Here is a 24,196-nt window from a genome sequence, read left to right as displayed (position 1 = left end):
AAAGACAAAAATCACAAAAAATACATAGCTTAGAATCATATTCTAATCCATTAAATAGAAACAAAATGGGGTTGATGAAAGGTCAAAAAAAAAAGAGTTATAAAAGGGAAGGGGGAAAACCACAGAAAATATAGTAAAGAAAAAAGATAAATGAGACTTTTGATAGTTAAACCTTATAAGTTTAGCTGCAACTCTGTTCTTTTTTGTTTGTTTTGAAAAACCCAACTGCTCTTTTTCCTGAAACCATTAGAAAATCAACTAGGAAAAGCTGTAAAATCAACTAGGAAAAGCCTTGAATGGTAGAGAATATTCTTGAGTTGAAAAATACTCTGGACTCAACTATGCACTAAAGTAGCCTGAATCCACGTATGATTTATTTTTGAACTGCCACAATATCCAGCATATTGACTTCACTCAATAAATATATGCTAAACAGGTATTACTTTAATACTTAGTCTACATTTTCTAATCCTGCTCCAGACTGTTAAAAACTAAACATTATTTTAGTTCATCCAAATTTTGATGGAGAATTTTTTTTTCTCAAGTAATGGAATAAACAACCTGCATTACTTTCATTACCATTACTATATTGACTATTAACCTTTCTTTTTCATCTGAAAAACCCTAAGCTTTCTGCCGTAATGATGATTTACAAAGTCACATCGAGGGGGCTGTATCTGAAAAATTAAAGAACTTACCTTACTGACACCAACTTCAGGGATTCGGAGAGTATGCTCCATACCTTTTTCTCTGCAGAGTTAAGTAAAATTAAAATGCCTTTAATACTTTTTGAAGCATATTTAAATGTCATATTTAAAATTTTTTTAAAGATAATTTTGCTTTAAAAGATAATGTTAGGATGCAAGTCTCTCTATCAGACTAAACCCAGTTTCCGTAATGCTACTCTAAATTTCATGTTTGAAAGCAGGTCCCGGAATTACCTTAACTCTCATAAGGTAATTGTAGCGGTCCCCAACCTTTCTGGCACCAGGAACCAGTTACGTGGAAAACAGTTTTTCCACAGATCAGGGCAAGGGTATTTAGGATCATTCAAGTGCATTACATGTATTGTGCACTTTATTTCTATTATTATTATATTATGATACACAATGAAATAATTATACAGTTCACCATGATGTAGAATCAGTGGGAGCCCTTAGCTTGGCTTTCTGCAATTAGATAGTCCCATCTGGAGGCGACAGGAAACAGTGACATCTGAAGTGTGTTGCGAGTGACAAGGCGCAGCTATAAACAAGATGAAGTTTTCCTCGCTCACCCAGTACTCATCTCCTAACTGGCCCAGGGGTTGGGGGCCCTGCTTTGGTACGTCTGTCACATCTAGTAAACATACAGGAGGACAAAATCGCCTCTGCAGTAATGTCAGTCCACATCTGCTGACTATGTTTCCACCTCTATTACTACGTGTAAAAGGAACACACTATTCTCCACGAATTTAAAATTAAGATACTGCAAGAAACCAGAATTAAAGATATATTATCTTTCCAGTTGGGAAGAAAGGAAATTATCCTACTCACGATTAAAATCTACTTCTCTACCAAGCTGGTTTGAGTTATATAGGGGTAAAGGAAAAGGATCAAAGAAGGAGGTCATACTGGGTTTAAGTAAGTAACTTAAGCCTAAAAAAAGCAATACCAAAGCTAAGAAAATGATGAAATCTCTGTGGATGGTATCACCAAGATTTTATTTCTTTACACAGGTAGACTGCTCTAGGGACAAGTTATATCTGCAACTGACTTCCAAAAGCACGTGACAAAAGGTAAGTGTCAGAATATTTTCTGAGTGAGAGAGGAAGGGACAAGGACATCATTTTTTGTCTATTCTACAAGTACCACGCATATTTAATGATTAATTGGAATAAGAAAAATAAACAGAATACGATAAACATTGTTACCTTCCAATTGTAGCAGGATTTACAGCTGTAATGATAAAAAGTGATCCTGTCTGCAACACAGGTGATCTAATTACAATTACTCTAATACATGGAGGCCAGATTTTTTCTTCATCTGCCAAAGAAACGGGTATTATTTCAAAAATAACAAATGCCCAGGGAACAGCAGAAGGCATACATAAAGCTAAAATAAACTGATCAAAAATCTTCCTTCTGTTTAAAACCACCTTCTCAAATTCTGCTATATGACATACACAATAAGTAAGTTTTAACAACATTAGCAATTTAAAATAATCAACCTAAAGATATACAGCAGCTATCACAGTTACAAAATAATCAACTCTTTTTTAAGGTATTGGTATTTGAAAATATGCCCCCCAAAAAAGCATTTTTAAGTGAGAAAAACTGAGTCTACCCTTTTAAGAAAAAAATGAGAGGAAAATCCATTAAGAACAAAATAAGCTTGTACACACTAATACAAAATTCTGAGTTTTAAAAGTAAATCATTATATCCTCAAGTAAAAAAAAAAAAAATCAGATTTACCATAATACCTATGTAGCTGAATTCATGGCCTACTCTTTAAAGGCAACTGCCTTCCCTCCCTCAACTACAAAAGTGGACAATAAATATCTAATCCATTAAAACAGACTTAGTACAGACTTTAGGAAAGAGTAGGTAATTTGGTTTTTTATTCTACCAAGTAGGCCATTCAATGCAATTAAACTTTAGGATCCAAGTAGTAGTCATTCATTCACACCCTACTGTAAATATAACCAAAGTTATCATTTTAAATAATGTTATTGAAATAATCTCTTTAAAACAATCAATTTTTGGCAAATATATGGGCTACTAACACTTTTAACTACTGTGTTGTACTTTTACAATGACCATCAAATAATGGCTATTTACTCACCTTCATCTTCAGTATCTTCTGCAGTTGCATTGTCTTCACTGGTCATGTCTTCATCGTAACTGTCCTCGGTCTGAGAGTCTGTAATTTCACCTTCTTCAGGCTCACTATCAGTGTCTATGATTTTCTCATCTTTAAATGAAGCTGAATTATAAATGTTTTCATAAAGAGGAGATTTTACAGTCTTTGCACTAACTGGAACAGTGTATTTGGGGGGACTATTTTTGTACTGAATGTCTATTTTGGCTTTCTTTTTCACATTTGCAAAATCTTCTCCCTCACTGCAGCTTATATGTTCAACACTGGAAGTTTTCTGATCTTCTGAATTCAAATTCTGGAAAGAGGTGGGAACAGGAGAGAAGAATCTTAATCATGATCATCTTATAATGTTTAACCCTAAATGTTTCAATGAATTAGTGAAGACATATGTTCAGTGAAATAACAATACCTATTATCTCTATTGCCTCTTCCTCTTATCATGTTCCCTTTCTTAATGATGTTACCATCCACTTATCCAAATCAAAAGTCTTTGACATCTCCTTAACCACTCCATGGAATCAATTACTGAGGCTACAGACTATATTTGAAATTGATCCCAATTTTCTCTCCTTATCTAGTATCATTTTCTTAACTGTCTCAATCCAGGTCCTCATCACATATTGCTTGGACCATGTTAGAGCCTAGAACAATGCTGTCAAAAATAAAATGCAAGTTTTATATGTGTATACGTATATATATATATATGCTTTAAAATTATCTAACAGGGTCATTAAAAAGGTAAAACGAAGCTGGTGAAATTCATTTCGTTACTTTACCTAACCCAGTACTTACAAAATATTATTAACTATATATAAAGATGACATTTCATCAATATAAAAATTATTACAAATACTTTATATGGATTTTCTGTACCAAGTCTTCAAAACTGAGTATAGTTTATACTCAATTAGGTAAAGTATCCTAGCTACATTTAAAGTGTTCAGTAGCCACATGGAGCTGGCAGAACAGCGCAGGCCTAGAGAATACAACTAAACCTAAATTTTCTTTTTGAACTTTGAGTCAATTATTAAGTCAACATACATGAATTAAAGAATTAGCACTAATTAGAGCAGGGATTTAAAGATCTAAATGTACCTAATATATCAGAAATGAAGTTTTGCTAAAATACTTCATAGAGTCAGTTTGATGACACAGAAAATAGTACAGATGAGTCAATTACATCTCTTTTATTCTGAACTTTCAACTTAATTGGCATAAGCCTTTTATTAATTATTATACATGCATACTGGGCATACCCTAGGACAAATGAACACATCTATTATTTTAACTTTAGAAGAAGCAGAGTTTCTTCCTCTAATTTGTAACACACTCTAGTTTTCTTTCTACCTTAGGGCAACATGATGAGGTGAAGTCATATGTTCTGCTGTTATTTTATAAAATACGAGAGCATCCTAAACACATATTTTTAAGAGTAGCACAAATTCAGTCTGAAGACTGGCTAAACCTTCACAGCATGCTAAACTATACGTATTTCCAGCAACACAAACTCACCAAGGACAATAACAAGAGCAAGTTCCTGAAAAGCTATAAGGCACTTTAAAGACCACTGTAAATTATAGCCAAATAATTTCCTGATCTATATATGCTTAAAAGAAAAGCAGTTTCCAATATTATATATTTTATTATTATTATTGTTTATAGGACAACACATGTAGAGGAAAATGAGCAAAATAGAAATAGCTACTGCTTTTTAAAACTGTCAGTCTCGAATGTTAGATAAATATCCATTAAGATAAAAGGCAGGCCCAGGGCCTACATCAGGCATATATGCATATTTCAAGTTATTGCTCTAATCTCCTCACCCTACTTCCTTCCTTCCGTATACTCTGCACTTCCAAAAAGTGAGGCCCAAGAATATCTTAAAACTCAAGAAAAGGATGAGGATGTCCTAAAACTGGTTTCCTCCCACGCAACACAACTACCTTTTATACACTCTGGGAAATTCAAATTTTTTATTAGTATTTTTCTTAAGTCCTTGTCCTAAATTAACATATTTTTACAGAAGGATGGTAAAGATGAATGGTCATGAGAGCTAAACTGGACCAAAATCTCACAGAATGCTATCAAATTTCATCATCTAGTTTGTCAGAAAAGGTCATTTGAGGACCCCTATATATTCTTTGCTTTGCTGGGAGAAATAGTTTCATTAACACATCCTTTCAAATAGTTCAATGACTACTAGTAGGTAGGAGTCACTAACACAGCTGCAGCTGCTGCTAAGTAGCTTCAGTCGTGTCCAACTCTGTGCGACCCCATAGACGGCAGCCCACCAGGCTCCGCCGTCCCTGGGATTCTCCAGGCAAGAACACTGGAGTGGGTTGCCATTTCCTTTTCCAGTGCATGAAAGTGAAAAGTGAAAGTGAAGCCGCTCAGTCGTGTCCGACTCTTTGCGACCCCATGGACTGCAGCCTACCAGGCTCCTCTGTCCATGGGATTTTCCAGGCAAGAGTACTGGAGTGGGTTGCCATTGCCTTCTCCACACTAACACAGAGGTCTTTGGAAAAAAAGAAAAATAACTTTTGGCATTTTTCTTACTTACTCTTCAATTCGTAGGTACTGTCGATGAAAATAATAGAGAAATAAAAACAAATCAAATAGAGAACTGAGATAAAATTTCAAGAACAGAGGAGGTGGCCAAGACGGTGAAGTGGGAAGACCCTGAACTCATCTCCTCCACGGACACATCAATATTACAACTACTTACAGAGCAACTATCTATGAGAATGACATACCTGAACACTAGCAGAAAAGATTTTCCACAACTAAAGACATAAAGAAGGAACCACACAAGATGGGTAGGAGAGGTGGAGACCCATACCCCTGCGTTGGCAACCCACAAATGGAAAGGATATCACAAGCACAGAGGTTCTTTCCAAGGAGTGAGGAGTGGGAGGCCCAAATGGGGCTCCCCAGCCTGGGGATCCTGAACTGGAAAGACAAGCCCCTAGAATATATAGCTTTGAAAAACTAGCAGAGTTTACGATTAGGAGAATTGGAGAGATACAGGAATAAGATTCAGCTCTTAAGGGCATATGTAAGATGTCACATGTTCTAAGTCTCAACAGAGAGGCAGTAGTTTGAAAGGAGGCTGGGTCAGCTATTTTGGGGAATCTGTTCTACCCCCAGTAACACTGGCACTGGAACACATTATTCTGGAATCTTTCCTCTGGTCTATTAGTGCTAGCATCCCTGCCCTGCCCACCTGCTGGCCAGCACAAGCCCCTGGCTTTCCAAAAAGAGAGCCACACAGGGACTCATCCAACGGGCCAGGAACAGCCTTGAGCCCCCTATGTGATACAGTCAACTTCACAGGAAGGCTACCCTTCTCTCGACTGGGCCTGCAATCACCATACAAGGTCTGGCCTCACAGCCAACCAAGCCAAGGGGCAGCCCTGCCTTCCAGCGCTCCCACAGTAATCAGTCGCACCACAACAGAAGGATGTGTACAGCCCACAGAGGGAACGTCCCCAGAGTAAAAAGTTCTGATGACCAGAAGGGCATGTGCTGCTTGGGGCCCAGAGGAGGTCTACTAAATAATGCCACTTCTCCAAGATGGGAAACATAATCAACCTACCTACCTTGATGTCTACCTAACACATAGAAATAAATACAGTGAATAGAGCACAGTGAGGAGACGGAGGAATATGTTCTCAACAAAGGTACAAGACATAACCTCAGAAAAAGAACATTCTTCTAAAATATAGGTTTAAAAAAGATTTTTCCACTATTTTATAAGATATTCCCATACTTCAAAGAATACAATTAAAATCTAGTCAAATCACAGCAAAAAAAGAACAAATGGAGATAAGCAATCTACTGGATAAAAAGCTCAAGGTGATGATCATAAAGATGCTCACCAAACTTAGAAGAAGAATGAATGAACATAAAATTTCAATAGTTAGAAAATATGAAGAAGAACCAAACAGAGCTAAACAATACAAAACTGAAATTGAAAATATACTAGAAGCAACAACAAATTAGATGATATGGGGAACAGATTAGCAATCTGGCAAAGAGTAGTAACCACTCAAGCTGAAGAGATAACAAAAAAAGAGTATAGTTAAAGGTACCTCTGGACAATATCAAGCATACTAATAACCACAAAGTGTATGTGACAAAAATCATAGCTGAAAATTTCCCTAACCTGGGGAAGTAAACACCTCCAGGTCCAAGAAGCACAGAGTCCCAAACAAGATGAACCAAAAGTAGTTCACGTGAAGACAAAATATAATTGAAATGGCAAAAATTAAAGAAAGAGAATTTTAAAAGCAACAAGGGAAAAGCAACTACTTATCCACAAGGGAGCTACCATAAGGCTATCACTGACTTTTCAGCAGAAGGGAATGCCACCATATATTCAAAGTGATAAAAGGAAAAAATTTTCAACCAAGAACACTCTACCCAGAAAGGCTATCCTTCAGATTGGGAGGAAAGATGAAGAACTTCCTAGACAAGCAAAAGTTAAAAGAGTTCAGCATCACTAAAAGAGCTTTACAAGAAATATTAAAGGGACTTCTCTAAGTAGAAAACAAAGAACCATATCTAGAAATATGAAACTTATGAAGGGAAGAATCTCATTGGTAAAAGCAATCGTACAGTAAAGGCAGCAAATCAACAACTGATAAAGCCAGTAGAAAAAGACAAAAGTAGTAAAAAGCATCTATAGCCAGCCACATAAGCAGTTAAGGGATAAACAAAACAAAAACATAAAATATGACCACAAAACCATTAGATGTAGGGGGCAAGGACAGTAAAAATAGCAGTTAGAATGCATTCAAACTTCAGAAATCATCAACTTAAAATAACCACATATATGTGCTGTTGTACCATACTAAGTTGCTTTAATCATGTCTAACTCTTTGCAACCCTATGGAATGTAGCCCTGCAGGCTCCTCTGTTCATGGGATTTTCCAGGCAAGAATACCAGAGTGGGTTGCCATTCCCTCCTCCAGGGGATCTTCACAACCCAGTGATCGAACCCAGGTCTCTTATGTCTTATGCACTGGTAGCTGGGGCAGGTTCTTTACCACTAGTGCCACTTGGGAAACTCCAATCACATATATATAGGTTGTCAGATATGAATGAATCTGATGGTTACCAAAAACCAAAAATCAATACCAGATACACAGAAAGAAAAGGAATCCAAACATAACACTAAAGGTAGTCATCAAATCATAGGGGAAGTGAGCAAAAGAAAACAGAACCAAAAAGGAACTACAATCCCCTTTCAAAACAATCAACAAAATAGCAATATATATATACCTATCAATAATTACTTCAGAAGTAAATGGACTAAAAGCTCCAATTAAAAGACACAAGAGTGGCTGAATGGATTTTTTAAAAAAAAACCCACATATATGCTGCCTAAAAGAGACTTACTTCAGATCTAAAGACATACACTGACTGAAAATAAGGGGACAGAAAAAAGGTATTCCATACAAATGAAAACAAAAAGAAAACTGGGGGAGCAATACTTACATCAGACAAAACAGACAGCAAAAAGAGACAAAGAAGCATATTATATGCTAAAGGGATCAAGCCAACAAGGAGATATACCAACTGTATATATAAATATCTATGTACCCAACATAGAAGCACCTACTAAGTACATAAAGAAAATACTAACAAACATAAAGGCAGAAACTGACAACACAATAATAGTAGAGGACTTTAACACTCCACTTACATCAATGCACAGATCATCTAGACAGAAAATCAGTAAGGAAATACTGTCCTGAAACGACACATGTGATTAAACGAACCTAACAAATACACAGAAAACATTCTATTGAAAAGCAGCAGGGATACACATTTGTTTCAAGTGAGGATAGAACATTCTTTAAGATAATGACATGGTAGGCTACAAAACAAGCCTCAAGCAATTAAGGCTTGAGGTGTAACTAGAGATTATCACACTAAGTGAAGTAAGTCAGAAAGAGGAACACAAATATCATATGCTATCACTTACATGTGGAATCTAAAATATGGCCCAAATGAACCTATTTACAAAACAGAAACAGACTCACAGACACAGAGAACACTCTTGTGGTTGCCAAAGGGGAGAGAGGGAGGGAAAGGGATGAACTTGGAGTCTGGAGTTAGTAGATGCAAGTTACTACATTTAAAATAGATAGACAAAGTCTTACCGTATAGCTCAGGCAACTATATCCAGTCTCCTGGGATAAACCGTTAATGGAAAAGAATATTTTAAGAAAAGAATATATATGTGTGTATAACTGAGTCACTTTTCTGTACAGCAGAAATTAGCACAATCCTGTAAATCAATTATACTTCAATTTCTCAATTTCAAATAAAATTAAGACTGAATTATCAGGCAGCTTTTCCAATCACAACAGTGAAAGACTAGAAACCCACTGTAAGAAATAAACTGCAAAAAACACATAAGAATCTAAACAACAAGCTACTACACAAGCAACTGGTCACTAGTGAATTCAAAAAGGAGATCTGAAAAAATAACTGGAGACAAATGAAAATGTTAACATAGTTATCTAAAATCCATGGGATGAGGCAAAAGCAGTTCTAAGAAGTTAAGAACAAGACAAGCCTACCTCAGGAATAAGAAAAATTCCAAATAAACAATCTAACCTTACAGCTGAAGGATCTAGAAAAAGAAGGAAAAAACCCAAAGTTAAGAGAAGAAATAATAAAGGTCAGAGCAGAAATAAACGATACAAGAAATTCCCGGGAGGTCCAGTGGTTAGGACTCTGTGCTTCCACTGCAGGGGGGCACAAGTTTAACCTCTGTTGGGGAACTAAGATTCTGCAGCTGCAAGGCACAGACAAAAAAAAAAGGAGGAGGAAAGAAAGGATACAGAGACTAAAAATAGAAAAAAGATCAGTAAAACTAAGAGCTGGTTCTCTGAAAAAATAAACAAAATTGTTAAGCCTTTAGACAGACTCATCATCAAAGAGGACCCAAATAAATAAAATCAGAAATCAAAGAGAAGTTACAATTGATATTGCAGAAATAAGAATAAGAGTTTACTATGGACAACATATATGCCAATAAAATGGACAACTCAGAATAAAATGGATAAATCCTGAAAAATAGTCTCCCAAGACTGAATCAGGATAATATAAAAAATATCAATGAATCATTTACCAGAAATGAAAATGATTCAGTAATCAAAAAACTCATAACTAATAAAAATCTAGGACCAGATGACCTCACAAGTGAATTCGACCAAACATTTAGAGAATAGTTAACAAACATAAAAGATGATGCTGTTAAAGTGCTGCACTCCATATGCCAGCAAATTTGGAAAACTCAGCAGTGGCCACAGGCCTGGAAAAGGTCAGTTTTCATTCCAATCCCAAAGAAAGGCAATGCCAAAGCATGTTCAAACTACCGCACAATTGCACTCTTCTCACATGCTAGCAAAGTAATGCTCAAAATTCTCCAAGCCAGGCTTCAACAGTACGTGAACCGAGAACTTCCAGATGTTCAAGCTGGATTTAGAAAAGGCAGAAAAGCACGAGAGTTCCAAAAAACATCTATTTCTGCTTTATTGACTACACCAAAGCCTTTGACTATGTGGACCACGACAAACTGTGGGAAATCCTTAAAGAGATGGGAATACCAGACCACCTAATCTGCCTTCTGAGAAATCTGTATGCAGGTCAAGAAGCAACAGTTAAAACCAGACATGGAACAACGGACTGGTTCCAAGTTGGCAAAGGAGTATGTCAAGGCTGTATATTGTCACTCTGCTTACTTAACTTGTATGTAATGAGTACATCATGAGAAATGCCGGGCTGGATAAAGCACAAACTGGAATTAAGATTGCCGGGAGAAATATGAATAACCTCAGATATGCAGATGACACCACCCTCATGGCAGAAAGCAAAGAGGAACTGAGGAGCCTCTTGATGAAAGTGAAAGAGGGAGTGAAAAAGCTGGCTTAAAACTCAACATTCAAAAAACAAAGATCATGGCATCTGGTCCCGTCACTTCATGGCAAATAGATGGGGCAACAATGGAAACAGTGACAGACTTTATTTTGGGGGGCTCCAAAATCACTGCAGATGGTGACTGCAGTTGTGAAATTTAAAAGATGCTTGTTTCTTGGAAGAAAAGCTATGACCAATCTAGACAGCATATTGAAAAGCAGAGACACTACTTTGCTGACAAAGGTCCGTCTAGTCAAAGCTATGGTTTTTCCAGTAGTTATATATGGATGTGAGAGGTGGGACCATAAAGAAGGCTAAAGACCAAAGAACTGATGCTTCTGAACTGTGGTGTTGGAGAAGCCTCTTGAGAGTCCCCTGGACTGCAAGGAGATCCAATCAGTCAATCCTAAAGGAAATCAGTCCTGAATATTCACTGGAATGACTGATGCTGAAGCTGAAGCTCCAATACTTTGGCCACCAGATGCGAAGAACTGACTAACTGGAAAAGACCCTGAGGGTGGGAAAGACTGAAGGCAGGAGGAGAAGGGGATGACAGAGGATGAGCTGGTTGGATGGCATCACCGGACTCAATGGACATGAGCTTCAGCAGGCTCGGGGAGTTGGTGATGGACAGGGAAGCTCGGTATGCTGCAGTTCATGGGGTCACAAAGAGTCATACACGACTGAGCTGAACTGAACTACTGAACTAACAAACCTATCTTTCTCAAATTATTCTAAGAAGTTAAAGAGGAAGGAACATTTTGAACTCATTCTACAAGGCCAGCATCAGCCTGACACGAAAACCAAACACACCACAAGTAAAATAAAATTTCAGGCCAATATCACTGATGAACACAGATGTAAAAATACTAGCAAACCAAATTCAACAATACATTAAAAGACCATGCACCATGATCAAATGGGATTTATCCCAGGAATGCAAGGATGGTTCAATATCCACAAATCAATCAACATGATACACCACACTAACACACTGAAGAATAAAAATCATATGAATATCTCAACAGATACAGAAAAAGTTTATGACAAAATTCAACATCAACTTATGATAAAGTACAGAGTAGATACAAAGGAAATATACCTCAACATAATAAAGGTCATAGATAACAACCCCCCACCTCAGAGGAGGAGGGGGAGGAAACCCACTCCAGTATTCTTGCCTGAGGCTCCCATGGACAGAGGAGCCTGGTGGGCTATAGTCCATGGGGTCACAAAGCTTCAGTCAGAGATGACTGAAGCTACTTAGCACACACACATACATATGACAAACCCATATCCAACATCATACTCAATGGTGAAAAGCTGAAGCATTTTCTCTAAGATCAGGCACAAGACAGGTGTCACACTTGCCACATTTATTCAATACAATATTGGAAGTCCTGGCCACAGAAAACAGACAAGAAAAAGAAAGAAAACAAATCCAAACCAGAAAAGAAGTTAAACTGTCACTGTTTGCAGGTGACCTGATACAATAAATAGAAAATCCTAAAGACATTACCAAAAACTATAAGAACTAATATGAGTTCAGTAAAGTTCCAGAACACAAATCTACAAAAATACAGAAACCTGCTGTATTTTTATATACTTAACAACAAACTACAAGAGAAATTAAGAAAACAATCACATTTATAACTGCATCAAAAAGAATAAAATACCTAGGAATAAATCTAACCAAAGAGGTAATAATAGACTCATACTCTGAAAACTCTAAGATATTGATGAAAGAAAGGGAAAGATATAGTGTGCTCATGGATTACGGGAATTAATACTGTTAAAATGGCTATACTATATCCAAAGCAATCTACATACTTAATGCAATCCCTATCAAATTCCAATGGTGTTTTTCATAGAACTAGAAAAATTCTGTAATTTGTAGGGAAACAAAAAAGAACCCAAATAGCCAAAACAATCTTAAGAAAGAAGAACAAAGCTGGAGGTACCATGCACTCTAATTTCAAAATATACTACAAAGCTACAGTAACCCACAGTATGGTACCAGCACAAAAGAAGACCCACAGATCAATGTAATAGAATAGAACCCAGAAATAAACTCACATTTATATGGGCAACTAATTTATGACAAGGGAGGCAAGAATATACAATGGGAAAAGACTGCCTCTTTAGTAAATGGTGTTGGAAAAACTAAACAGCTAAATGCAAAAAAGTGAAACTGGACCATTTTCTCAAAATAGATTAAAGACTTAAATGCAACAAAGGAAGAAAGAATATATGATGGAGAAAAGACAGTTCTTCAGCAAATGATGTTGGGAAAGCTGACAGCCACATATAAAAATCAGTAAAGTTAGAACATTCCCTCATAGCCTACCCAAAAATAAACTCAAAATGGCCTTAAAGACTTAAATATTAAAACATGCTACCATAAAACTCTTAGAAGAGAACATAGGTAAAATATTCTTTGACATAAATAGTAGCAATGTTTTCATATGTCAGTGTTTCAAAGCAACAGAAATATAAACAAAGGGGATCTAATTAAACTTAAATGTTTTTGCACAGCAAAGTAAACTATAAATGAACAAAAAGACAACCTACAGACTGGGAGAAAATTTTCACAAATGATGTGACTGATGACAATTTCCAAAATACATAAACAGCTCATACAACTCAGTAAGAAAAGAAAAACAAATAATACAATCAAAAAATTGGGCAGAAGACCTAAACAGACATTTCTCCAAAGAAAACATATAGATAGCCAAAAGGCCCATGAAAAGATGCTCCTTTGCTGACTATTAGAGAAATACAAATCAAAACTACAATGAAGTAACATCCCACACTGTTCAGAATGGCCATGATTAAAAAGTCTACAAATAATAAATGCTGGAGACGGTGTGGAGAAGAGAGAACCCTCCTATACTGTTGATGGGAATATAAGTTGTGCAGCCACTATGGAAAATAGTATGGGAAGTTCCTTAAAATGCTAAAAACAGAGTTACACAGGGCTTCCAAGGTGGCTCAGTGGTCAAGAATCCATTTGCTAGTGTAGGAGACACGGGTTCGATCCCTGGGTTGGGAAGATCCCCTGGAGAAGGAAATGGCAACCTACTCCAGTATTCCTACCTGGAGAATCCCACGGACAGAAGAGCCTAGTGGCTACAGTCCATGGGGTCGCACAGAGTGGGACACGACTGAGCATGCACACAAGACTGAGCATGCACACAGAGGGCTACATTATGGTCCATCAATCCTACTCCTGGGCAGATATCCGGAGAAAAGTAATTCAAACAGACACATGCACACCAATATTCACAGCAGCACTATTTATAACAGGCAGACACAGAAGCAATCTAAAAGTTCACAGACAGATCAGCTGAACGGACTACTACTCAGCCATAAAGAAGGATCACACCATTTGCAGCAACGTAGATACAACTAGAGATTATCATCCTAAATGAACTAGATCAGAGAAAGACAAATATTATATAAATCACTTATACATGGAATCTAAAACATGACACAAATAAACTTACTTACAAGACAGAAACAGACACGGAGTCACAAAGAGTCGGACACGGCTGAGCACACAGGCAAGCAAGCAGCCTATTTTCCCAAAAGAGACCAGTTTAAACCAATAAACGCACATATGCCCTATATTTGCTAGCAGGGGATGTTTCTCTTACGTTTCCTAACATAAGTAACTGCTCAACACAACTAAGAATATTGAACTTTTACCCATATCTGCTTATAAACTCTGTTTTTCTTCTGTTGTGAATTGTGCACCGACATCAGATTATCAATAGACGCTCTGAATGGTCTTCTTCCAAATCACACAACACAAGAGCACTTTATCTGCCCTATATCTACCTGCTTCAAACTTAAATTTTTTTCAGTGGTCAATAAAATAAGGCTTATTTCAGGCTAAAAAAAAGAAAAAATTTTTTTCTACTTCTAGTAACTGAGAGTTTGTAAAAAGTCCATGTTTGCCCCATGTAGAAGTTTCTTGATTGATAATATTCTGGTATCTCGTTCTTATAATATTATAATGATATAATATTCTAATTAAATGCTATATTTAAAATACAGTCTTACTGGGTAGGGTGGACAGGGAGACTGGGACTGGCATATATACACTATAGGTGTGTGCTCAGTTGCTCAGTCGTGTCTGACTCTTTGTGACCCTGTGGATTGTGGCCTACCAGGCTTCTCTGTCCATGGGATTCTCCAGGCTAGAATACTGGAGTGGGTTGCCACTTCCTATGCCAGGGGATCTTCTTGAACCAGGGACTGAATTTGCGTCTCCTGTGTCTCTAGCACTGGCAGGTAGATTCCTTCCCATTGCACCACCAGGAAGTCATATACACACTACTATGTATAAAATAGATAATTAATGGAACCAACTGTATGGCACAGGGAACTCTACTCAGTGCTCTGTGGTGACCTAAATGGGAAGGAAATCCAAGGAAGAGAAGACATACATATTTGTGGTTGAATGACTTTGCTGTTCAGAAGAAACTAACACAACACTACAAAGCACATATACTCCAATTAAATTAAAAAAAAAAAAAAAAAGCAGAGTTACTAATGATTTTCAGTTGCATCAAAAATTTTGGCTTTGGGACTTCCCTGGTGGTCTAGTGGTTAGGAATTCAGCTTCCAAAGCAGGGGACTGGAGTTCTATCCCTGCTGGAGGAACCAAGATTCCATATGCTGCCAGCCAACTGAGCCTGGGCACTACAGAGAAGCCCACACACCACAATAAAGAGCCTGCACACCACAAAAAGACCCAGAGCAGCCAAATAAATAAAGTAGAATGTAAAAAAACAAAACTGGCTTAACTATATCACCATTGTGTAAGTTTTAAAAATTATGATGACGTTACCTTTTCTTCATTTGTTGTAAAAGAATCTGGATCCTTTCTTTTCTTCTTCAACTTTTTATCTTTACTTTGTTTTGTGCTAGAAGTCTGATAAGGCTGCAAATCCACTCGAGAATGAAACTGGTATCGACCACTTTCCACATCACAGTAGTAATAAATTCCAGTGGAGGGATCATAATACAGCTGGTTTTCCTTTCAAAGTGAAGGGAACAGTAAGTTCTATTCATGACGAAATAAAATAGAAAACTAAACTTCCTAGTAAATGTGTTTCTTTAAAGAATTACAGTTTTTTCTGGAAAAAAAATAATAAAGATAACATAATAAAAATGCTTGTAACTTTCCAAAATACTTTACCATTCAATATCTCCTCTAGTTTACCTAGTGTGGAAAATAAATAACATATATTAAATTAAATCTCATGTAATTGCCAACATTTGACCATGTTTATGCTTACAGAAATAGCAACTTCAGATGGTTCAACAAGAAATCTTTAGAAGTCATGAAAACTAAGGTATGCATGAGAAAAAGCTGACCACATAAAAGCAATTCCAGACTCATTATCTATATAATTACATGGTAATGATTTGGTAGTATAAACCCCTAAACCCTCCTCTCAATGTCATAAAACAAAGATTTGCCTCTTACAGTTCATGATTCAAAACTCTGGAGAAAATTTGAAAATAAAATTAAGCTCACCAATACTGTAACATAACATTCTTTACATAGAAATCAAACAACTGTCTTCACTAATCAATTCTACACTAAGTAACTACATAAGACTTACTGTAAAGCAGCCATGCAATACAGAATTTTGGTCAATTATGGATAAAAACTAGAAAGATAAAATTACAGAATCATCTGCATTTATTAGATACTGGCCAAGATTTAACTGAACAGTCTATATCTTATTTACATCATAAATCCATGCAGACCAGACCTGGAAACATCTTGCAATACACTGAGATTAAGCAACTAAAGCTTCCTGAAAAAGAATTATTTTTCTAAGTGTTGATACTATTGCAATTTACTAATTCATTTTGTAAATCTCTTACAAAAGATATTTATAATTCTCACTATCTTTCTTTTAGCTAAAAAACTGAATGGAAGCTTTAAATCTTTATTTCCAGCAATAACAGAACTTCTACAACTGAAATCTTTTTAATCTGCTACCTTTTAGCCCAAAATACGGACATTTAAAATATGTAAGAAAATTTTTATTTAATTAAAATGAAAACTAGCAAAATAAAAATGGCAAAACAATGAAGTCCCTACTCCAAAGACACACAACCTGCAGAATGTAATTAAGCATTTACGGAAGAGATGTCAGGAGGAAAGTTACAGAAAGGAAGGCAATGGGAAGACCCAGAGGGATGGGATGGGGAGGGAGGTGGGTGGGGGGTCCAGGAAGGGGAACACATGTAAACCCATGGCTGATTCATGTCAATGTATGGCAAAAACTATTACAATATTGTAAAGTAATTAGCCCCCAACTAAAATAAATAAATTTATAAAAAAAAAGAAAAAAGAAAGGAAGGTAGAAGAATGACAAAGACTAATGTCATATACTTGGAAATTGCATATTTTCCTAGAAACCAATTAACTAATCGTTATTTTCTTTGGTAATAAGAGTTTAAACATTTATTTTCTGAGTATTAATTAACATTTTCAATTGGCATACTTCTGTGAAAGAAAACCCTCTCTTTACAGAGTATTTACAAAGTACTATACCAAGTGCAAACTGACAAGCTAATGAAATCGATTATCTAAAGTATTTACTATTATCATTATGTTCCCTAGATTAGTTAATAACAGTTGCTATAACTGGAATGGTGAATATCTGCTCCACTTTGTGGCACTCACTACATTCTGTAATTCCTGAGGACCAGATCATATTTGCAGACCACAGAGGTTGAAGAATGTGGGTATACTGAGTTCCATCATTACTGTCATCAAAACCTGAAAAAATCCAACTAAGTACTAGATCTTCAACAGTCAAAACACTGCATTATAAATCAAGAATTTTATTTTCTGGTTTTGTCCTAGTTAGTGGTTCACTGTATTTCTGATTCCACACTAATTCCCTAGTTCTCACTGTTAACAGATTGATTTTTTTTAAGTAGAAAGCTTAAAAGCCACAGAAAATAGAACACTAACTAATAAACATGCCACAAAGAATTTCTTAAAAAAAGACTCCTCTGTGGACTAAAATGAATTCACAAAGATACAGGTATTTGAAACAATTGAAAAGAAAAATCTCACCCCAAGCCTAGAACTAACAATGTTACTTCTATATAAATTCTATGAAAAAATGTTAAGTTCTAAACATTTTACAAAATGCAGTTCTCATCTCTTTTTATTAATAAATATGCTAACATTTCTGTATGTTACTTTACATGTAAAGGTTATTAGATCTCTCTAAAACAATAATCTATAATAACACAATTAACTCATCTAATTAAATAAACATAAAAGTATAGTACCATAAGCTATTTTATAAACCTTTATTCTTATCAAATAGCTCTGAATCAAACAAGTTTTACATGCAGCTCCCTGCTCTTCTTAATTCAACCTAAGGTTTAATATTAAGCATTCAAGCGGCTAAAAACACAAGCATCCAGCATGAAAAAGTCTGAGATACTTACAGAATCATAATAGAATCCAGTACTGTGATCAAAATACAACCCAGTGTTCTCATCATAACTAAATCCAGTCTGTGATACAGCAGCTTCTGCTGCAGCTCTCAAACTTTCAGCTAGTGACGAACCTTCTAAGGATGTATTCTCTGTTGCTAACGCAGATGCTGGCTCCTAGATATGGTACAATCATGTCAAACAGGACAAAAACATCCTTAAATTAAAAAGTAGCAGAATTTGAAACAATAAATAGACCTATAAACTATGTGGAATATAAGACCTTAGTTTCTGCAATGGAAAGGGATGGCTATCAATTACAATTTGATTCACTTTAAAAAATATATGTCAGTTAATTCAAATCTGACCCAGTTTTGAAGACACTACAAGTTAGTGACCATTATTCAAAAATAAATATCTAATACAATAGGGAAGCAATCTGCAAAATACAGACTGAACTATTCTTTAATACAAATGATCAGGATTCTTCAACAGTTACAGGCACAAAGGGAAACAATTTTAGAAAACAGATGGGAGAGGAAAGCTATGAATTATATATCACATACTAAGCAGTTGCCCTGTATAACCGTTACGGGATCCTGATTCAAACAAACTGTAGAAACTAATTTATAAAACATTCTGGGAAATTTGACAATGGCATGATATTAGACATAAAGGAAGCATTAAAAGAAGTTGGTGTGAACACGGTATCGTGGTTGTTCAAGATTTTTTGGTTGAGTCAAAACATACTGACAAATTTTGTTTTAGTTTGTGTATCTTACTTTTTTTTGGAACACAATAGAGTAGGAAAACAATTACACATATGAATAAGTTCTAATTTTTGCTTCTCAAAAAGTGTGTAATTTACTACATAATTACAGCATGTTTACAACCCTTGCATATGCTGTGATAAAAGAAAGAACTCTATTTTTCTCTGTAATAACAACAAAGAAGAACAAGTTCCTGTAATAACAGTTTCAAGTAAAGCATTCTATTACCTGTGAATTCGAGGCAAAATGGTCCTCTTGTTCAAAATTGACATCTTCTGTTATATCAGTACCAGCATAAGTATCATTTTCTATGTGTGACTGGTCTTTAGAATTAAAAGTAGAAGCTTTGATATCCTTATCTTCCTGAACTGAGAGTTCAGATGCTTTATTTGGAAGATTAACGTTGTTATAGTATGTCTGATAGTAATAATCTATTACAAAAACAAAAAGTGGTATTATATTAGAATAGTGTATATAAAAAGAACTTAATTCCAAAATATTGCCAGTGAACACAAAAGAGCACATATTGCATGCAACTTGTATTTTTACAATTATACACATTTTAACAGATTAAAATGAATAGTGCAAGTAAATCTGCAGAAGTATATATCTTTGATTCTAATGTCACCTTCAGTATCCTAGTTGTCGAGATAAAAAGAAAAAAAGGTAAGCAGATCTGGATTTTCCATAGCAAGAGTAAAAAAAGAAAACAGGTAGATAGGTTGCTCTGTCGAAAAAAAATTAGCAACTCTTAAAAATATCTAACCACATACTTTAGTATTGTTGAATATCAAATGACACAGGAATAAAGACAACATGTCAAGGGCTCATTTTTCCATCAAATTTCAGTCATGGTGCTGACTTTTTAAGAAAACCTAATATCATAATTCAGCTAAGCTGTGCACAGAATAAAGAAGGCAAAATTGATTGGGAAAGACCATTTCCTGTGATTTCTGTTTATTAAAACCCAGGTGCTCAGTTATTTTGCCTCACAACATCATGCCATTGATGAGGCCATGGTTGTAGGCCCATCCTCCTCACAGAAGGACCTCAGAGACTGACACTGAATTGATGCTAAGTGGAATACATCAACATAACCCCTGGTCACAAGTAAGGCGAGATGAGAGGAGATGGTTTACAGCAGAGCAAAAATTACTCAGTGAATGTGCCACTGAAAACATCAGCAATATTATGTATTTATAAGAGTAACAATAATTTCTACTTTCCCACCACAAGAGCAAATAGATTATCTGAAAATACCAAGTCATATAGAGAAAAGTCAACTTTGTAACAGGTCTATTTATCTATATGTATACACTTTTTAAGTTTAAAGAAAACACCACATTGGCATGATCTGAAGGTAAAAGTATTTGGATAGCTTCACTATAAGATGAATACCTGAGATTGACCAAGGAGGGTGGTTCTCTGTTTGTACTTCTACATCAGACTTTTTATTATCTTCGTTTCTCCCACAATGGAGTATTTTACTGAGCTCTTCTACCTGAAAGAAAACAAGGCTTTAGGAAAAATAAACCATACCGCAATCTACTAATATGTACATTATTCTCCTAAAATTACAATAATTATTTTTCCTGGTAAAAGTTTGCAGAAGTACCAGTATCAGCTAGTTTCCTTTCAGAAAAACTGAAAATACTATAATTGGCTTTCACCTTTTACATCTGCAAAGGGAGATGTTTTTATTCCTATACTCTCTTGCAAAACCTCAGACTATTCCTCCCAAAAATCAGACTGACTAAATTAGTAAGACTCTGTGAACAGATTTATTTTATTCCTAACAAAATAAGAATGTCTTTATAATAACATCTTAACCGGTCAGCAGCTCCCCTTGAGGAGAATTAAATTACCTAGTATCATTCAGTGTTCTCCACGTGGAATTAACTATTCACTTAAATAATGTCACTCATATAATTTAACACACTTTTTTCTTGAAATAGTAATCTTATACCTAAATAACTGGAGCAGAAGGAAACAGAGGTGACTGCCTCAGAGGGGCATCTGGCCTCCCTGTGCCTCACTGAAAGTCAAGGCCAGAGCAACAGAGCGTGAAAAACACCCATCAACAGATAGGAGCACCCTTATTAGCACACCTCAGTCAAACAGGATCTCAATGTGAGACCAGTTCAGTTCAGTTCAGTTGCTCAGTCGTACCCCACTCTTTGCGACCCCATGGACTGTAGCACACAAGGCCTCCCTGTCCATCACCAACTCCCGGAGTCCACCCAAACTCATGTCCATTGAGTTGGTGATGCCATCCAACCATCTCATCCTCTGTCGTCCCCTTCTGCTCCTGCCCTCAATCTTTCCCAGCCTCAGGGTCTTTTCAAATGAGTCAGCTCTTCGCATCAGGTGGCCAAAGGATTGGAGTTTCAGCTTCAATATCAGTCCTACCCAGGTCTGATCTCCTTTAGGATGGGCTGGTTGGATCTCCTTGCAGTCCAAGGGACTCTCAAGAGTCTTCTCCAACACTACAGTTCAAAAGCATCAATTCTCTGGCACTCAGCTTTCTTTATACTCCAACTCTCACATCCACACATAACTACTGGAAAAACCATAGCCTTGACTAGAGGGACCTCTGTTGACAAAGTAATGTCTCTGCTTTTTAATATTCTGTCTAGGTTGGTCATAGCTTTTCTTCCAAGGAGTAAGCGTCTTTTAATTTCATGGCTGCAGTCACCATCTGCAGTGATTCTGGAGCCCAGAAGAATAAAGTCAGCCACTGTTTCCCCATCTATTTCCCGTGAAGTGATGGGACTGGATGCCATGATCTTAGTTTTCTGAATGTTGAGCTTTAAGCCAACTTTTTCACTCTCTTCTTTCACTTTCATCAAGAGGCTCTTTAGTTCTTCTTCACTTTCTGCCGTAAGGGTGGTGCCATCTGCATATCTGAGGTTATTGATATTTCTCCCGGCAATCTTGATTCCAGCTGTGCTTCATCCAACCCAGCGTTTCTCACTATGTCCTCTGCATATAAGTTAAATAAGCAGGGTGACAATATACAGCCTTGACATACTCCTTTCCTGATTTGGAACCAGTCTATTGTTACGTGTCCAGTTCTAACTGTTGCTTCCTGACCTGCACACAGATTTCTCAAGCAGCAGGTCAGGTGGTCTGGTATGCCCATCTCTTTCAGAATTTCCCACAGTTTATTGTGTTCCACACAGTCAAAGGCTTTGGCATAGTCAATAAAGCAGAAATAGATGATTTTCTGGAATTCTCTTGCTTTTTCGATGATGCAATGTGAGATTATATTCCTTATAAGCATGAAACTAAAATACAAGCTTCCATGTATTTCTTTCACGTTACACAGAGAATAAAAAGAGACAGGTGGTAAGACTGATTATATACTGATTATCTATGCATTTCATAAATGATCAGATCTGGTGCTACCACCAAAGCTGGAACTAGAGTGAAGCAAGCAGGCACCTAAGGCACAAAATTTAAGGAGGCATTCACACTTAGGCTCAGGAAAGTTGAGGATAGTACCTGAGAATCACTACCCCCTTGAATTTTTCACCTTAGGCTACTGACTGCTTTGCCCTAGTCCTGGCTCTGGCTACTACTACTACTATTACTGTGAAGAAGATAATTTATTTAGCACATGCTACATTCTAGGCACTGCACTTGGTAATTTGGATGACATCTCATTCATTCTTAAAATCACCTTACAAACTGGCTGTCCTAATCCCCATTTTAAACATGAGAAATCTAAAGAGATAAAGTAATTTGCACAGTTTCTTTGACTCCAAAGCCTGTACATTATGTATTTTCCTGCTAGTTCAGCTTCAATTCTCAAGCCAATTTTTTACTGCTCCAGATAAACCACTATCTAGTAATTAACAAGCACAGTTAACGAACTCCACCCAACACCATGGGAGGCTGACTAGAAAGATAGTAGAGTCATTACTATCACTAGGAAAGTTACAGCTTTCTGTGCATTTCAATTTTTCATATTAGATGACTATCAAGTTAACACTAATAACCAAAATGCTGGCTCTTCAAAGACTAGCAGAAACGGTTTTTAGAATCTCTGTAGCAGGCAGTACTTTCACAATTTAGAATTAAAAGAGGCGTTTTTTTTTAAGGCTATCAAATTTTGCTCCCTTTTCCCCACAATATTTTAACCGTATTTGTAGTTTCCTGTAGGTGTCCAAGAAATAGCTGTTGAGTAACCAAACACAAATTTTCTACAACTCCATACAATGGTCACAGAAAGTCACTGCAACTCAGCACTTATTTGCATACCTTATTTGACAAAGCATAACAAAGTCTGATACTTTAATTTTCAGCCTACATATGTGGCTTTAGGAAATGTACCAATATATGTCAAAGGACAAAGTTTAACTGAAATTAATAATTACGTGTAAATACAACTTGTTGGGAAAGAGTGCAATAGCCCCCAAAAATCAAGCTGGAAAAATTATGCTGTTTAAAAATTCAAAGGGGTAGTGATTCTCAGGTACTATCCTAAACTTTCATTAGCCTAAGTGTTAGTCCTCCTTAAATTTTGTGCCTTAGATGCCTTGTTTGCTTCACTCTAGTTTCAGCTTTGGTAGTAGCAGCAGATGTTTGTTAGTTTAAATATTTGCCCTTACTGTATATTTTATGGGAAAGAGTTAGCTGCTTAGTGTCTTTAACAAGCAAGAGTTCTATCTTCCCGACTTCCACCAGACAATTCAAGATAAATGCCCGGAAACAACCTCATTAATACGTTCTTGTTGTTTAGTCGCTTCATCGTGTCTGACTCGTTGCGACCCTCCGGACCGTAGCTCACTAGGCTCCTCTGTCCATGGGACTTCCCAGGCAAGAATACTGGAAGAGGTTACCATTACCTGCTCCACACGATTTTCTGGACCCCCCCCCCCTCACGTCTCCTGCATTGGCAGGTGGATTCTTTTACCACTGAGCCACCTTTACCACTCCTCACGTATACATAGCGATCAAACCGGTGAAAGTTTATTGACGCTTAATTTGACTTAACCTTCATCAGTTGATGCCATCATTCTCATTTTACGGGCAACCAAGGCTCAATTCAAGGCTCAACCAAGGTCGCAAAGAGTCAGACACGACTGAGCGACTGAACTGGAACTGGAAAGCTCAATTTCAGTTCACCCTTCTAGACAATGATAAATGGG

At 36.5% G+C, this 24,196-nt stretch overlaps 1 protein-coding gene across 1 annotated transcript in view; it reads right to left on the bottom strand.

Moving 5' to 3' along the window:
- The window catches only part of AGGF1 (angiogenic factor with G-patch and FHA domains 1), a 41,166-nt gene that overhangs the window by 16,064 nt on the left and 906 nt on the right, over positions 1 to 24,196 (bottom strand). Inside the window, exons 2-8 of the mRNA XM_081505935.1 lie at positions 20,442 to 20,544; positions 19,272 to 19,474; positions 18,286 to 18,450; positions 15,647 to 15,835; positions 2,824 to 3,154; positions 1,913 to 2,024; positions 699 to 750 (exon numbers count right to left, since the gene is read on the bottom strand). Of these exons, the coding sequence (XP_081362061.1) occupies positions 699 to 750; positions 1,913 to 2,024; positions 2,824 to 3,154; positions 15,647 to 15,835; positions 18,286 to 18,450; positions 19,272 to 19,474; positions 20,442 to 20,544 (1,155 nt within the window). The remainder of the gene's footprint in view (positions 1 to 698; positions 751 to 1,912; positions 2,025 to 2,823; positions 3,155 to 15,646; positions 15,836 to 18,285; positions 18,451 to 19,271; positions 19,475 to 20,441; positions 20,545 to 24,196) is intronic.

The sequence above is a fragment of the Giraffa tippelskirchi genome, chromosome 7 (genome assembly GCF_054371585.1).
Source record: "Giraffa tippelskirchi isolate mGirTip1 chromosome 7, T2T-mGirTip1v1.2.pri, whole genome shotgun sequence".
NCBI lineage: Eukaryota > Metazoa > Chordata > Mammalia > Artiodactyla > Giraffidae > Giraffa > Giraffa tippelskirchi.
The sequence above is the reverse complement of the archived record's forward strand: the minus strand, read 5'-3'. Positions and strand labels throughout refer to the sequence as shown.